Raw genomic sequence first — 15382 nt, forward strand, 5'->3', positions numbered from 1 at the left:
CATTAGCACACTCCAACTGCCATGGAGGGACACTTAGAAGCAAACATGCACAATTCTTTGCTCTAATATGCCTTTAGAATGGAAGCGGCTTAGAACTCAATACCGGATTATTACAAGAACTGTAGTTTCCTGAAGCACTTGAGTGTAAATCTGTCAAGTTGGATGTTTGATATTTGCGTTAATATGGTGGTACTTAAAAACTGTTTATTGGCACAGGCATAAAAGACAAAAATATCCACAACTGTGTATCAGGTACTATCATCCCAAATAGCCTGCATAAAAATACTAACAAGTACTAAGAAAAAGGCAATGAATATGATCTATCATTATACATATAATTCAGCCTACTTAATCATATTCCTGAATATCATAAAGAAGCCACATAAAGGAGTCTCTGTAATTCGTTAGGTAAAGTGGCATGGTTCAGCAGACACTCCGGAGACATGGTTTATGGAGCGTATCAAAAAGCACTCTGCTTCCCAACAACTTTGTTGATGTATTATCTGGATTTCTTACGAAGAGCTCCTTATTACAAAGGAGCTAAAGGAATGAAACACTCTTTTCAATAGTGCCTTTTTTAAGCAGCTTTTTCCTCATATTAGATATCAGGATTATTTGCAGCATCACGGTTGTCTTCCTCCGGACTTTTGCAAAAATGATACAAGCAGACTTTTATAATTTCAGATTTATTCCATTAAAGTACTCTTGTTTCTTGGCACAATTCTGCTTCCAATTCAGCTCTATAATTAAGGATCAGAGACATCGGGATCAAAAGAAATCCACAAAGTGACAAATACCAAGTGCTAGTTTCTTACACCTAAAAAGAGACCTCCTACCTGAAACTCAAAGAAGCCAGTTTTCAGAGCTTCCTTGAACATCATCTTCTCATAATTTTGGTCTGTCTTCATTATGCCTGCACTCATTTCACTAGGGAGGGAAGGAAGTGAAAACATCAATATTGCATAGTCTACCCCACATAATGGCAACACTGTGTAAAACAACACTGTTGATGTCACCAGTGCAGCACAATCAGCTAACCTATTCTGTAATGTGTTTTATGGAATTCATTAATTTGTAGGGAAAAAAAATAATAGTGAAGATGCTCCTTGCAAGGAAAAAAAGAAATTTAAAAAAAAAAGACCAAACTTTGTACAGTACCTGGCAAAGACTCTGTCATTGAAGGTGTTCGCAGGACCACTTCTTAGACTGTCTCTGTTTGCAATCATCTCCTTTACCCACTCCACCCACGTGTAGAGACGAAGAATACCAGCATCCGCCATGGCTTCCACAAAGTTGGCATCTTCAACAGTGTCTCCAGCATCAGCCAAGGCTAAACGCATGCCTGAAAGAAACCAGATCAGCTAATGTGGCTGGCATGCAATTAATTAGCTAGTAGATAGAGATGCAGGAGGCATGGGACTCAAAATGAATTACAACTACCTTTTCATTATGAGTTCATAAAATGCAGAGTGAATTTACAAACTGGCGAACTAGAGACAGATGTCTCAAAGGATGGACTTGACCCAGGAGAGGTACACTGCCCTCCTTACGAAGGAAACCAGACAGACACCAAGAATCAAGAGACTAGTGCAGTCACTGTCCAAAAGCCTAGAGCCTGCAAGAAGGAACATGGGCATGCACGCGTACAAAGCGTGCACCAACAGTACGTGTCTTGTGCTTTCATCTCTTAAGTGACTGTGGAAGAATGAAACTGGCACCCTCTAGGAGGTCTCAATGCCAGGAGCAGTTCTTGGCTGGAACAGATGTTGCGCTAACATGCATCCCAATTTTCTAAATAGAGTTCAGCTTTTCAAACAAGAACAGGTGGTAAGCAGTAGATTTATGGCAATTCATTACTCCAATAAACCGACTGCTCCTTTGAGAGCAGAACACTAATTTCAGTCATTTTGGCATAACTGAAAACCAGATGCAGGTCAGAACATACTTACCATCTGCAGAAAACTTGTCAACAGCTTGAGTTAGGGTAAGAAAGTTGCCTGTAGATTTAGACATCTGAAAGAAATAAAAGAGTCTTTGTTTTCTCACACATCCACTTTGTTGTTGGATAAGCAGAACAGACACAGTAAGGGTTTGTGCAAACCATCAAGAAAATATTTTGTCATGAACCACAGCAAAAGCAATTTGGTAAATCTGAACTAGGTGTCACAGTACAAGCCGACTAAACTTTGCAGGCACTCATCTAACTCCTGAATGTGGGACCTGTCTCAAGACTCGCACAAGTTGTTACCACTAAGGTGCACGCACACCGCAGCTGCGGGGAAGCGGTAGCTGCCTTCTGCACCATTTGGGTTCCACCTCAGACTTCATCACGCAGGACAACTGCTACCAAAATTTAATTCCAAGAATTACCTAAATTAAACTTAAAAACTACTTCAAAATGGGCATTTTCAGCTCATCTTGCATTGATTTTTCAAGACAGATGCTGGTGGAGTTTTTGCATCATATTGGACAGTCTCCAAGGCCTAATTCCTAGGTTCAGGCACTTTTAAATTCAATTTCAGAACTTGCATACATTAGCAAGTTATTGGCACAAAACTTCTTCTCACTGCACCTACTCCATGCTTAACAGGGCTAAAATTTAGTAAAAAAAAAATAAAAAATCATTCTACATTAGCTTAAAACTTAACAGAAATGCACTGAAATCTTTACTAAACTGGTGAAGTTATACAAGAGGTAACTTAAGAAAAGTGCTAGACAGAACTGGAGGAAAGGCAGGTCTTTACTGCTGATGAATGAAAAACTGGAGGGCACCAGTGAAGAAACTAGAATTTTCACTATTTCCTTCTCTTAAGTTCTGAGAAGGATTTTTCCCAGTCTGGCTGGCAGATGCCTATTTTGACAACCACAAAAGCATCTCATGAAACCTCACTATACCTTTTCAGAATTGAGGAGGAGATGTCCATTTGCTCTCACAGCTACAGGCCATTTTTCTCTGTTTGAAGACAAGATACAAAGCGTTTGTTAAAGTAAATACATTTTCTCTTTTCAAAAAAAGAACAAACATTTTATGTTCCAGTTTGGGATAAACACCTTCGGTGGAATCTTCAAAAAAATACTTAAGGGTTGTCTTTAAAAGAAAAAAAAAAAAAAAGACTGCCTTTGAAGATGGAAAGAACTACAATATAAGGGCTAAGGATTATCACTGCTGAAACGCAAAGCAGGGAGCACTGCACTTACAATTACACTTTGCTTACCCCACCTCCCTCTATTCGGCTACGTTTAATTTAAAGGCCAGAGAGTGGCATTGCCCAGCAGCACTTGATAGAGCTAGGTCCCACGCATCTCTACGAGGGAGCGGATAACTAATTCCTCACAATCATCTTCACTACTCACAAGAAAAGAGCTTCTTCTATACACAGTTTTATAGAATTCAAACAGAGGTTCAAGGGAACGCAAACAGAGCATCTTAATGCACAGAGCTGCATCTTCCTAAAAGCGCCACACGATCAGCACTGATTCACAACCTGTACTGCATAGTCCATGGGAATATATATACACACTGTTTTAATGATCCTTGAGAAGTAATTAAGAAAACTTAATGATAACGAAGTCCCTGAAAATCCCATTGCAGGAATACAATTCAACACTGGAAAATCCACAAGAGGAGATATTTACAGAATACATTTGACTTTTATAAGACAGGCCAATGAAAGCTAAAGTTGCAATTTGTTCTCCGCTTTTACACGTTTGCTTTTTAGTGTGCTACCTGAGCATTTCATGCGTCCAGAGATAGCTAAAACAAATGAATAGCATGAATAGCATGAGAATAGCATGAAACGCCACAATTCCAACATCATCTGCATTTGAATTTAGCTCTAGATGCTGTTCCTTAGTATTCTCTCCACTCCCAAAGGAGGAAAAAAACTCTAAAGATACACCAATGCTGTTTCAGCATGTTTTTATGTATATCCTCTAGAGAAGCACCCAGCCAAGGTACTGCTTAGTGGGGACATGCAAACCCTTAGGTTTGCTCTAGAGCTGATTGAAACTTCCAAGTCAATTCTGCTACATGCTAGAATTCCAGTGTTTAGAACAGACAAGGTTTCAGCAAGTTGACCAGAAGTCATATTATGCAGTTAGATTTCAGTTTTGCTTTAAATAATGTTTTACAATTTGTAAGAATCTTGCATTTTAAAATCTTTAAAGGATTCTAGAAAAAACAGAGAAAGTAGTGGTAAAAAGCCTTCAATTTCAATAACTTCTACCATAGACAACTGTAACGAAGCTGCAATATGAAAGAATATATTTTCAACCTAATTCTGAGTGTTGTACAGTCCAAAAGCCATTAACCAATGTCCCAGAATACAAACGGTCCAGCTCTCTCTCCAGCATGCCTGTCTGTTCTGCATTATCTCCATGCTTACCTTTGATCTGACCACATAGCCACGTGATTATAGAGGTAGTATGATAGATGATTTGGAACAAGATCTTTCCCAGAAACTCTGAGATCCACAGGATACCAAAATTCAAACTCCTCTTTTAGCTTGTCCAACTTCTCTTTTGGAATCTCTGTTTTAGGAAACGGAGCTGCCTTGAAGAAGATGTAATCCCAAACTTCTTTGCTCATTTGATGTGCCCTGCACAGAATCAGTCCCACATTGAGATGGCAGTAAAAGTCCCTTTTACACTCCACAGCATTTTGAATAAGACAGCTTAAACCTGTCAATTCATTCTCACACCATACTCCATTTGGTAAGCAGAGCAAACATGGACGAAGAGTACAGGTACTTTGTCTAAGGTCAGACGAGCCAGTCCAATACTAGGAACAAAATCAGAACCCAAAAGCCCTGCTCAAGCCATGCCCTTCTTAAAATGCTCTTTGATATTTCCTAATAAAGCATGAAGACTCCTGTAGAGAAAGAGTAACTAATAATTAAAGCATGATCTTGAATGTCCCAGAAACCTAACTATTTCTTTTCCAAATGCACTTCTCCCCACCGCCGAGCATCATTTGTGACCGTAACTAAGTGCTGAAAACCTATTCCCAGTTCACAAATTTCCCTGCCCTCCCTTGCGCTGGGTCACATAGCCATTGCTTCTGGCTTCCATGAAAGGAAAAGATCAGGAGGACAAGAGAATTGCTGTACAATTCAAGGTCACCTCCTACGTGGAAAAATTAGTGGTTTTTTTCCCCACTTTAAATGGAATTAATCCATTCAAAATTAACATTTACTATAAGGCACATTTCACCAATTATTAGAGGTAGAGTCCACAATTTTGAATGAAAATACTGATGAGATGCAACTTAGACTGCAGTTCTGCAGCCACTGCCCTGCGTTAGAAAAAAAAAATTAAAAAAATCCTTGTTTCCACAGACATTTTTCTTCAGTGAAATTCTAAGGAGCTCGGGAGTCCACCGCATACTACCTGCACATATTTCAAATTAAATTATTTCAAATCAAAGTTTACTATTTTTAACAACTACTAAGGTGCTTTGGCCTGTATTATGCAGACAGGAAAAGCATTCTGGATCCAAAGTACCTCCAGGACATATTAAACAACTAGTTCAAATGACTGCTGATACCACCAGTCTAGAATAAAGCCTTACATGCACCAGTTTGCTGGTTTAGATCTGGTAGTTATTGTGCTATGCTTTAAATTACTGCTGTGCGCTGTCATTTAACTGCTGTTTGGTGTGAAAGATCGCTGTAATCAAATGGTGACTGACATGATGCACCATAAATCCCCTTTTATTTTACCCCAGAGAGTAAGTCTTCGTAAAAAGTGTTTGCTAACACTATAAGAAAGATGTTATCTACTCATGTAAGAGTACACTCTAATGTATATAATTACATCAAAGCTATAATTCAGTGCTCAGGATGCTCACTTCAAAGGCTGTTTCCAGACACAACTAGTATGTAGGTAGCCTCTCTATAATTAGCGAGGTTTTGAGCCAAAATTAAAACCTTGCCAAGTCTTTCAGAACTATTTCTGTTTGTCAGAATCTTCAGGTTGGTTTTCAGGTTAGTATAGCATTGAACAAGGTAAGTTCCAGTTCCAATGTTGTCAACTACTTGAGAGAATAGTTCATAAAAGATGTAGAATTAGGGCGTAGGATTCAAGGCAAGACTGGCAGCGTTTTTTCCAATGCTAGGGGAGTGTACTATCTCAACTGAAAAGCTCACAACCACTCCAACCAAGAGGTCACAGAGCAGTCGTAGGAGGTATTTTGGTACAAATGCCTTCTCCCTCTTACTTTGAAGGTTTCCACGTACCTGTTGTGGATTAAAAAAAATGGTTCTAAGCTTCTAAAAGAATTACCAACTTTTCATACCAGTGACAAAACTTAAGTGCTAATCTTGCTCACTGTACACTGAGGCACGCAATTGTTTATAGTTGCAAAGCAGCCTCAACAAGCAGAGACACTTCAGCAGCCACTGAAACCAACCACCCAAAAACACCTGGCAAGGACCATTTCAAGGCAAGTCAAGTATTAAAAGAGGCGATTTACTCTGCATACAGTTCTGCTTTCCAAGACACCCCTCCTCTCTCTCTGGCCACCATATTCTTTCTCTAACAATGATGCTTTTTAAACACAAAAGCAAAGAATCAGCTTGCTTGGCAAGCCTTTGTCAAGAACAATTCAGGAGATAAGCACAGCAAATTAAACAGGAAAGCTTTAAGATTCGCTCCCCTTACCTGATGCCTAGGGGAGATTCTCCTTGGCCCCTCAGGTTTACGCCCTGTAACAGATGAGCCACCGTGTAATAGGCCATGTAGATAGTTGAGTCAGAGAGAGACTCTATCAGCCACTGCTCATCCCAAGGTAGCCGGGTACCTAGAAGGGATGGAAGATGGGTATTACAGTCAGCATCACCCCTACTGACAAGCATACATGAGCAGTTTACGATTTTTTCGGGGGAACACATATACAGACACACACATGCAAGTACTCATGCTTATGCTTTTAAAAAAGCCTTTTTTTTTTTAAAATGCAAACTTATGCACTTGAAAATTTTAATAAAGAGAAAGTACTCGCTATTTTTGTAGTCAGCTTAACGCAACTGCCAAACAAATTTCAGCTCATGATGCTTTGCTGTGTACTATAATGCAATTATAACAGTTGTCCCATGTCATAGGCTACACAAGATGAAGGATAGTCAGAATTTAGGAGAAACCCAAGAAATGGTATTAGTTCCTTCTTCTGAGGTCCCTTTTAAATCAATGGCCCAGACAAAATGCTAGAGGTGCTGCACAGAATCACTGTAGTACTTCAAAAATACAACTACCCCTGGCCACAGGCGTTTTCAAGAAAGTGTGCCTTCTCTGGGACGCTGGGCCAAGACATAAGTGGGTAAATCAGTTCTACACTTGCCTATACCATTTTGGATTCTAGATAGCACTTAAGCCTTCCAAATGAAGAGATGAGTACCATCTTCATGAGGCACTGAGTGAGAAAAGGAGTGTTTTGCCTACCTAAGCCATATGTCCTGGAGCATGCATGCTCTTGTAGCCAACCTAGAGTAGCTTCAAAATTTCTCCTAGTCTCTTCACAAAACCTGTAAGAAATAAGCTATTACTAATTACTCCTCTCAGCCCTCTTAGGCCAGCAGCAGCAAAAATCACTCCTCTTTACATTCGTTTTTATAACTTACGTCTCTAGATGTTTCAAGCACTCCGATGCCTGTTTCTTCCAGTTCACTTCACCATAATCTAAATACCTACAGTCAGGAAAAGTTTACTATAATAAAGAAATCCACAAGTAGGATATAATTTGGCAGTACCTTTGTAACTACAGCTTTACTTCACTTACCACTGGTCACAAAGAGCCACGACACATTCATCAGCAGACCTCGATATAACTTGTTTCTCAGGTTCCATATAAATCATGGCTTCATCCTAAGAGTTAAAAGGGCAATAAAAGCAAAGATTTAAGGACTTAGCAAAGTCTTGAAAATCCCCACATCTTACTAAAAAGCATCCTCTCCATTCTAATCTGTTTTATAGCATTTATTGCATGGCCTTCCCCACTGCACAGGCCCTCTGCCTCAGTATTCACTTCAGTAAAATGAGGGCAACACTTGACTATGTACTTCTCTGAGGTATCAGTTCACAATTTTGTAAAGTGTCTCCATGACAAAAGGACAGCACAAAATATTACTCATTGACTACATCTCTACTGGGAGGGGTGTGGGGGTAAAGAAAAAATATAACGGTCAGCTTTAATTCTACCTTCACAAACCATGTGTTGTGATGCAGGATGAAACAGGATGAAGTGTTATATTATAATCTGGACATAACAATGCTGCAACAACAAGGGAATATTGACTAATTAACTAAAGCCTCTCCCACTCCCAGTCCTCCTCAGGAAAATCTTATTAGAGAGATGACATGATCATTGTTCATTTACCACCCTTCCTTCTCTGCATGACACATCCCAGAAGCGGGGTGTCTGCATGTCACAGATATCCTTTACTGGCAGGCTTGAGAGAGACTGACCATTCGGGTCCTAACACTTTCACAGTATCTTCCCAACTCTATCAAGGATTAAATCAAACCATCAAAATATTTCCTAGACAATGTGATGGGATGAAGCAGAGAATAAGAAGTCTCCAATTAAGCTAGTCATCCCGCTTAGCCCAAGAACACAAGGTCCCCCTTCTAGCAGCAGTTCATACTCGGTAGCTATCCAAAGCACCACTAAGAGGACTGGAGAACTAAAACAGGTTTCTTCAGCAACTCAGCTACTGTGAAAGAGAAAATGGGTAATTTAAACAAAGCCGTGTGCATACTACCACATACATTGTCCACCATCATCTTCTGAATATGTTTCTTGACATCTTGAACTTTTTGTCCTTTGAATCCATCCACCAACATTACCTGTAAAAGATGTATCGTAGGAGTTTGTTTTTTTTTTAAATTAACAAGAAATACATGCAATAGCTCTTTAGATCAACATAAAGTAGCCATTACTTCAATTTTTGACATGCAAAAAATAGGAATACAGTGATTTTTTCATTAAGCAGATGGTCATCTTTACCCAAAATGTATTTGTATACCTGTCAGCATGCACACAGGCAATTGAACACAGCTAGTCAGAAATAAAAATTGTTGCCAGCTTACAAAAAAACAGCTGAGGAATACATCATAGTGAACCATTACACAAGTAAAGACAGGAGATTTTAAAAAAACAAACCAAAACAAGCCCACACCATACACCAACACATTGATCTCTTCATACCAGTTTCCCAATCAATACTTGTAACAAAATTGATCAACTCCCAGAACATGATCACTTGTTAGGAAATCAGACTGTAAGTCTGTCTGCAGTCATACACTCCTCTGTTCTTTCTTCAGTTCTACATAACCCCTTCAACTGCAGAACCTGACTGCAGAAGTCTAAATGAGAAGTGGTCTGGGGAAAAGAAAAAATCTCCTTCTTTCTTGCAGTCTTTTTTTTTATTCTTTATCTTTACTCACTTTTTTTTTTTCCTCCTAATCAAACTCAGCAAGAAAACACTTACCAAGATCTTTTATTACTTACTCCCTCATAAAACCCCTTCAGGTACACTCTCTCCTTGGCCTCAGCAAGTTTCTCTCTGTCATTCTGGCTCTGGATTTTGAGCTCATCGCAGACTGATGGAGCACAAAGGTTGCCATAGCCTGGGATTTCAATGATGGGCACCTAAGAATTAACAGAATAGTGTCAGATACTCAGTTCGAATTATCTCAATGTAATAAAACCTACACAAAGATTTGTTTCCCAGATTTCACAAGCTTCACTAGAAGTGACACACCACATGAAACAGAGACAAGTATATTTTGCTTGGTTTGCAGTCCCCAAGGCTGACATGGGAGATCGAACCAGAGACTATGAAGGGGGAAAAAAAGGCAGTCATTACTAGTTGCCAGAAAGTGTTTGTGCTGCATGATATCTTGGGCAAAAGCAGTATTAAACAAAGAACCCTAATGGCAGCAGAAGTAGGGGCTACGGCTATGTCAAACTTTTACACAGAGAGTAGCACAATGCATTAGATTTGCACCATCTATTACTAATCAAGTTACGTAGGACTTGCAAAGTATTAATGCAATTCCGCTCATCAAATCATGAATTCCTGGCAGTCCCCAGCACGACTCCTGATCTGCCCTCCCACAAGCAATAACCCACTTTTGTCTCCTGACACGACACCAGCACCAAGCTGCACCAGCAACTGAAGCCAGCGAGTGGAAGCAAGGGTAGTCGCTTTACCTGTAACCTATGTTTTCTAATGAAAATGGATTCAGCTGTGAGTCTGTGTTAGTAGTAAGGGACTTTGGCTCTTTGCATAGAACAGATATAACAATGATCTGGCCGTTACAGCCGTAAGTTTTAACCAACCAACCAGTTATCAGTAAAGTGATGCAATCCATTCTCCAAAATAGTAACTCCCACAAAGATTAATACTTCCCTTTATCTCTAAAATACAGCACAGAATAACAAATCTTGGTTGCAACACCGAATAGACCCAATATTACAACTACAGCAAAACATGAAAACTTTAATTTTTCAGCTAATTCAGCTGAGGATGACTTTAAATAGACATTCTGGAAAAGGCAGGCACAGCTCTTGGCACAGTTCTCATCAGCAAATACAAAGTCATGTGTACAGCAGATGGACACGTTTGGCCATACTTACTGGTTCAAACGGCAGGACCATTTCATCTTTGATGCCATACTTCACCCTCAAAGCCTTTGAAAGTCAGAAAAAAATGCAATATGGTTAGAAGAAAAGTCTTCTTGATTATAAGGTTTTTATCTATTCATAGGGTCTTTCTTGTACATAATATTTTGATATAAAGCAGACAAAGCCACTTCCCTGCCTTCTCACCATTTCTCACATCTGAGTTTAATTCTAGTCTTATTTCCAGGTGATTGTTTGTCACAACTGTCCACACTTAAGAGGGGAAGAACTGCTATCACTGTACCCTGAAAATGAGTGGGAGAAAAATTCAATAGCCAGGGATAGCTGTTTAGATACTGATGTACTCTTGAAAGTACAGGTACTTTAAGCCTCATTTGAAATTCATATAGAGGTCTTTCTGGAAGTCACTTCCACAACAGGGATTTATTTCTATTTCACTGGTACTCTTCTATACCTTAACATGCAGAAAAAGTTACATGATTCTCAGCCAAAACTCTTCTTGAAGTCTGAGAATAAGGAAACCTGTTTGCAGCCTGGCTGGTTTTAACTTCATTTATTTTTAAGTACTTTGATTTCAAGTGAGAGATGGCAAAACTCCAATTAAGGGAGTTTCATTTTACCCACTGGATATCCACTTTTGACCTTCCACACTAGGGACAGGAAACGAACAGAAGCAATTCAATTAACAAACTGACCTGTTTTTTTTTCAAATCTCTCAGGGCTGCAATGTCATCCGGAGAATCAGAGGGAACACTTGTTACCACACCAGTTCCTTGACAAAGAAAGAGAGTTACAACAGATAAAATATTAGTCAAGACCTACTGAACACACGGTGCGCATCAAACAGGCTTCAGCAAGATGCTGCTGTAAAGTTACCTTTATCTTCTTTGATCGTGAGCATGGGAAGAGCGTATATAACTTTGTAGGCAGTGAGAGGTGCCGACAGTGCAGCACCAAGAATCTCCTATGCAGGACAAAGAAATAGCATTACAATAAATAGCACTTTTTCAGCCTAGCCAAGTAAGCTCTCCTGGCCGACATTCTTCATATTTGCTGGCATTCCTTACATATTGCAAACAAATAAATAAATATATATATATATTAGTTAGACAAGGAGGAAGTACGTGTGAAAAGATGTGTGTACCTATTGAGACAGTACATGGACTATTTACTGATAGAAAAGTCAAATACCAGGTAATTTAGAAGTAGTAATTCAGAGAAAGCACAACTACTGAGGTGTAGAGTTGGAAGAAGATAGTAAGCAGGAGAACAGTTTGCCTCCAAACGTCTGAAGCACATGAGCATCAAGACAGGAATGAATTAGGAAGCCAGTGTCAAAAGCTAGATTAAACAAAAGGCAGGAAAAGCCTATTGCCAAGACCATTTATGCACTGACAGGAGGCAGTCTAGATGTTGCAGTTGTCTTCTACCTCTCTAATTTGCTTGAATTCACATTATGTCTACTAACAAAGAAACAAAAACTGTATTTTCTGTTTCATCCTTCAAAGCAGGATCAAGAGAGATAGTAACAAGTTTTAGTGAACAGAGATCAAGTGATGTAAACAGCATGAAGGCACTTTGCATTAGGATGAACAAATGCCACTAACTACACTTATTCAAAGCACAGAAGTTAAGGACAGTAAATATCAAACCCACTAACATTCAACTACCAAGCTAAGAAAGCTTCATTCAAAGATGTGCTGGAAATGTCAGTATCAACAAAAGCCTTTTTCACATAAGCCTTTCTAGTGATTACTTTTTTCTGTCCCTTCCCATCCTCATAGAGGAGGCATCACTCCCCAGCATGCAGAAAAACGTTACTTAAAACCATTCATTCATCAAGTAATGCTAAGGCAATAGTAATGCATTTGTCCACAGGTAAGTGCATGATGTAAATCTCCCAGAAGCAGCTGTAGCTCAGCTGCCAAGCAAGCTGTCTTCTGTTCGGTTTTAGTCACTAAACATACCAAAAATTTTGTAATAGTTCTTCCTACGTTTTCTTTGTAAGTGGAATTCTACCATCACCTTTCTAAGTATAAGCTTCACAGGAAGAGATAAGCCTGACCAGCAAGCTGCAAGATGCTTACTTCTCCCATCAGCTCCTTGACAACAGGTACGACTCCATTATCTTTTGTAAAGCCCTGGTAGGACATGTTCCTGGCAGCTCTTTGGGTACAGATAAAAATATCCCCATTCAGAGTTTCAAAGCCGATGTACTTCATATCTGGGCGAACCCAGCAGTTAGTCTGTCCAAACATGGTCTCTGGTCTGAGCGTAGCAGCCACCAAGAAGATATTTTTTCCTCTTAGGCCACTGGGGGGAAAAAAGTACTTTATAAGTCACCAAAATAAAAACATTCAGGGCAATACAGAACATGCTTTTAAGTTAATATGAACTTTTAAGTAACATTTCCTAAGGGATGAAAGTGGGTCATTAAGTTCTTTGTGGGTTTTCCATTTTCTTTCTTTTTTTTTTTAAACTCCAATTTGAGTTCCACACAGACTAGTGAATATAGCAGCTCAAAACAGAGACCAAGTCTTTGAAGTGACAGAAATCACAGGGTGAAATTAAATTCTGCATTAGCCAAAACAGACTGTCTAATTTAATGGTCACTTCCAGCCACAAGATAGAACCTATTTGCCATTACAAATTCAAGACCTACCTTAATTTTGCAGGATAAGGCTCTAACACCTTCATTTTTATTAGCGTATACTCTTGAGGCCCAACACCCTACAATTCACATAAACAATGCAGCAATCAGTGTGTGACATTGACTCAAGCAATAAAGAAAATAAACCCTATTCTGGCGTAACCTAACCTAAATGCTATTTAAGGTACTGATGCTTCTTCAAAGTAAATCATATTTCCATTGATACAAAAGGCTGTTTACCAAAATGCAGACTGGAGAGAGAGGTTACACTTTATTCCTACGTCCAAAAATTCACCTGTCACAGCCACCATCTCAGCAACATGTAAGTTAATAACAGCTTATTTGTTTTAGCAGGTGAATAATTATGATGTAGTGACACTGCTGGCACAAATTGCCAAATAATCACAGAAAACAGCTACAATGGAAAATACAATCCATAGTTCAAGACAAATATTCTCAATAGAGGAGTTCATTCAATTTTCACATGTACTGACAACTGAGAACTGATAACTCTGTACATACAAAATACATTTTGCTCCAGGATACAATTTATCTTTCCATTTAGTATTTAAGATACTAAGCAATACATAAAAATGTCAAATAAAAATGTTACCTCTCCTGTCTGCCTGTCATGATCCATGCAAGGCTGTCCATCTTTTGGAGAATAAATTGTATACCTAGAAAAAGGTATATTTTCATTTAGTAGCAAATAAAATAATGTCTAAACTGGGGGGGGGGGAGAAATCTTTATGTAAAAGAGACCCTTTAATGGTATTTTCAAATTTTGCATCAATCTGTTTCTGCCAATGTCAACGTTCACTTTTTGCAAGAGCTTTCAGTACTGGCCCCATTTTCCTTTGAGTTGGTATGCACGGAAAAACTGAAGCAGGAACACAATCTCACACACCTTGCTAGCACAACAAATACACTACTGTGTCTTGTAGAGCATTTGAAATGAAAGGATATTAGTTTAATGTGAGTTCTAAGCACGTTCTAGAGACACGTCATAGGGTTTTGTCTTTGGTAAATCTCAGCTTATCCATACTCACAATAAACTCAGAGTTGAGTGGCAGGCTTACCGTTTCCCAAACTTAATCTTATTTCTTTCCTTTAATGTAAGAAATTGCCATCGTACGAAGGAATCATAATAAGGATTAACATCTGTAGTAATGAACGAACGCCTCCAATCCACCTGGAAATGCGTAACAGTCTCCAGTTAGTAAACACAATGACGGAATTCAAGGAACCTCACAATAGCAAAACTATTTATTTTTAAAATAATAGAAGTTTCTCTCCAAAAAGATAATGCAAGTGCATATCACACAAAGGGCGCGTGCTTAAAAACTAGCTCTGCAGTCTGCATGTGCATGATCTTTCCGAGCTGAGATGTCCGAGACTCAAGGCCCTGTCTGCTTTCTGCGAATTTTAGAGATTTTAGTAGCTTTAACCAACCACTCAGCTAAATTTCAGCACTACTTTGTTTTCATAATCTCTATCTGTCTTTATTTTTAAAAATCTGTTGCTAGTAGGACATGTCTTTATTGACTATCACATCATTACTCTTCCTAAAACTACTGTTGATGCTGACTACAGAACAGTTATCCAACACAGAAACAAGAAGTGAAAGTCATAATTCCTTTATTCAATTCTTGTTTCCAGTTGCGATCATTCCATAGTATAAGCAATATATAAGAAAGCACTTAGTTATCACCCAAAACTACTAAAGGTTACATGAATAATTCCAAAAATACCAGAAACATTTCTAGAATAGTGCTGGTACTATGCAGACAATCTTCTCAAAGGAGAAGCAGCATATTCATAAAAATAACAAGAATACAAGTACGGCTGCTTGCAGAACTGACTTTTACATGTCATACAATTACCTTCAATCCCATGCTTTTCAGATCCTGGACAGCAAGCGGGGGGAAATAATCCAGCCAATGCTCAGCTTCAGAAAAACTGATGACTTCTTCATCAGAAAGACCTAAAAGACTTCATGATTCCCCACTGGTACTTGGAAGAGCCAGTCTTGGCAGCAGCCTTACTCTGAAAGGACAGTTGCAATTAGGAAAAGTGCACATTCTTTTATT

At 38.9% G+C, this 15382-nt stretch overlaps 1 protein-coding gene across 1 annotated transcript in view; it reads right to left on the minus strand.

The window, feature by feature from the left end:
* Positions 1 to 15382, minus strand: part of LARS1 (leucyl-tRNA synthetase 1) — a 33796-nt gene that overhangs the window by 11276 nt on the left and 7138 nt on the right. The window contains 20 exon segments of the mRNA XM_075766675.1: positions 837 to 927; positions 1159 to 1342; positions 1950 to 2013; positions 2896 to 2953; positions 4386 to 4598; positions 6661 to 6799; positions 7438 to 7520; positions 7617 to 7682; positions 7775 to 7860; positions 8764 to 8841; positions 9506 to 9646; positions 10637 to 10690; positions 11338 to 11414; positions 11519 to 11606; positions 12730 to 12955; positions 13305 to 13372; positions 13906 to 13969; positions 14372 to 14484; positions 15176 to 15280; positions 15282 to 15338. Of these exon segments, the coding sequence (XP_075622790.1) occupies positions 837 to 927; positions 1159 to 1342; positions 1950 to 2013; positions 2896 to 2953; positions 4386 to 4598; positions 6661 to 6799; positions 7438 to 7520; positions 7617 to 7682; positions 7775 to 7860; positions 8764 to 8841; positions 9506 to 9646; positions 10637 to 10690; positions 11338 to 11414; positions 11519 to 11606; positions 12730 to 12955; positions 13305 to 13372; positions 13906 to 13969; positions 14372 to 14484; positions 15176 to 15280; positions 15282 to 15338 (2055 nt within the window).

The sequence above is a fragment of the Balearica regulorum genome, chromosome 14 (assembly GCF_011004875.1).
Source record: "Balearica regulorum gibbericeps isolate bBalReg1 chromosome 14, bBalReg1.pri, whole genome shotgun sequence".
Classification (NCBI taxonomy): Eukaryota; Metazoa; Chordata; class Aves; order Gruiformes; family Gruidae; genus Balearica; species Balearica regulorum.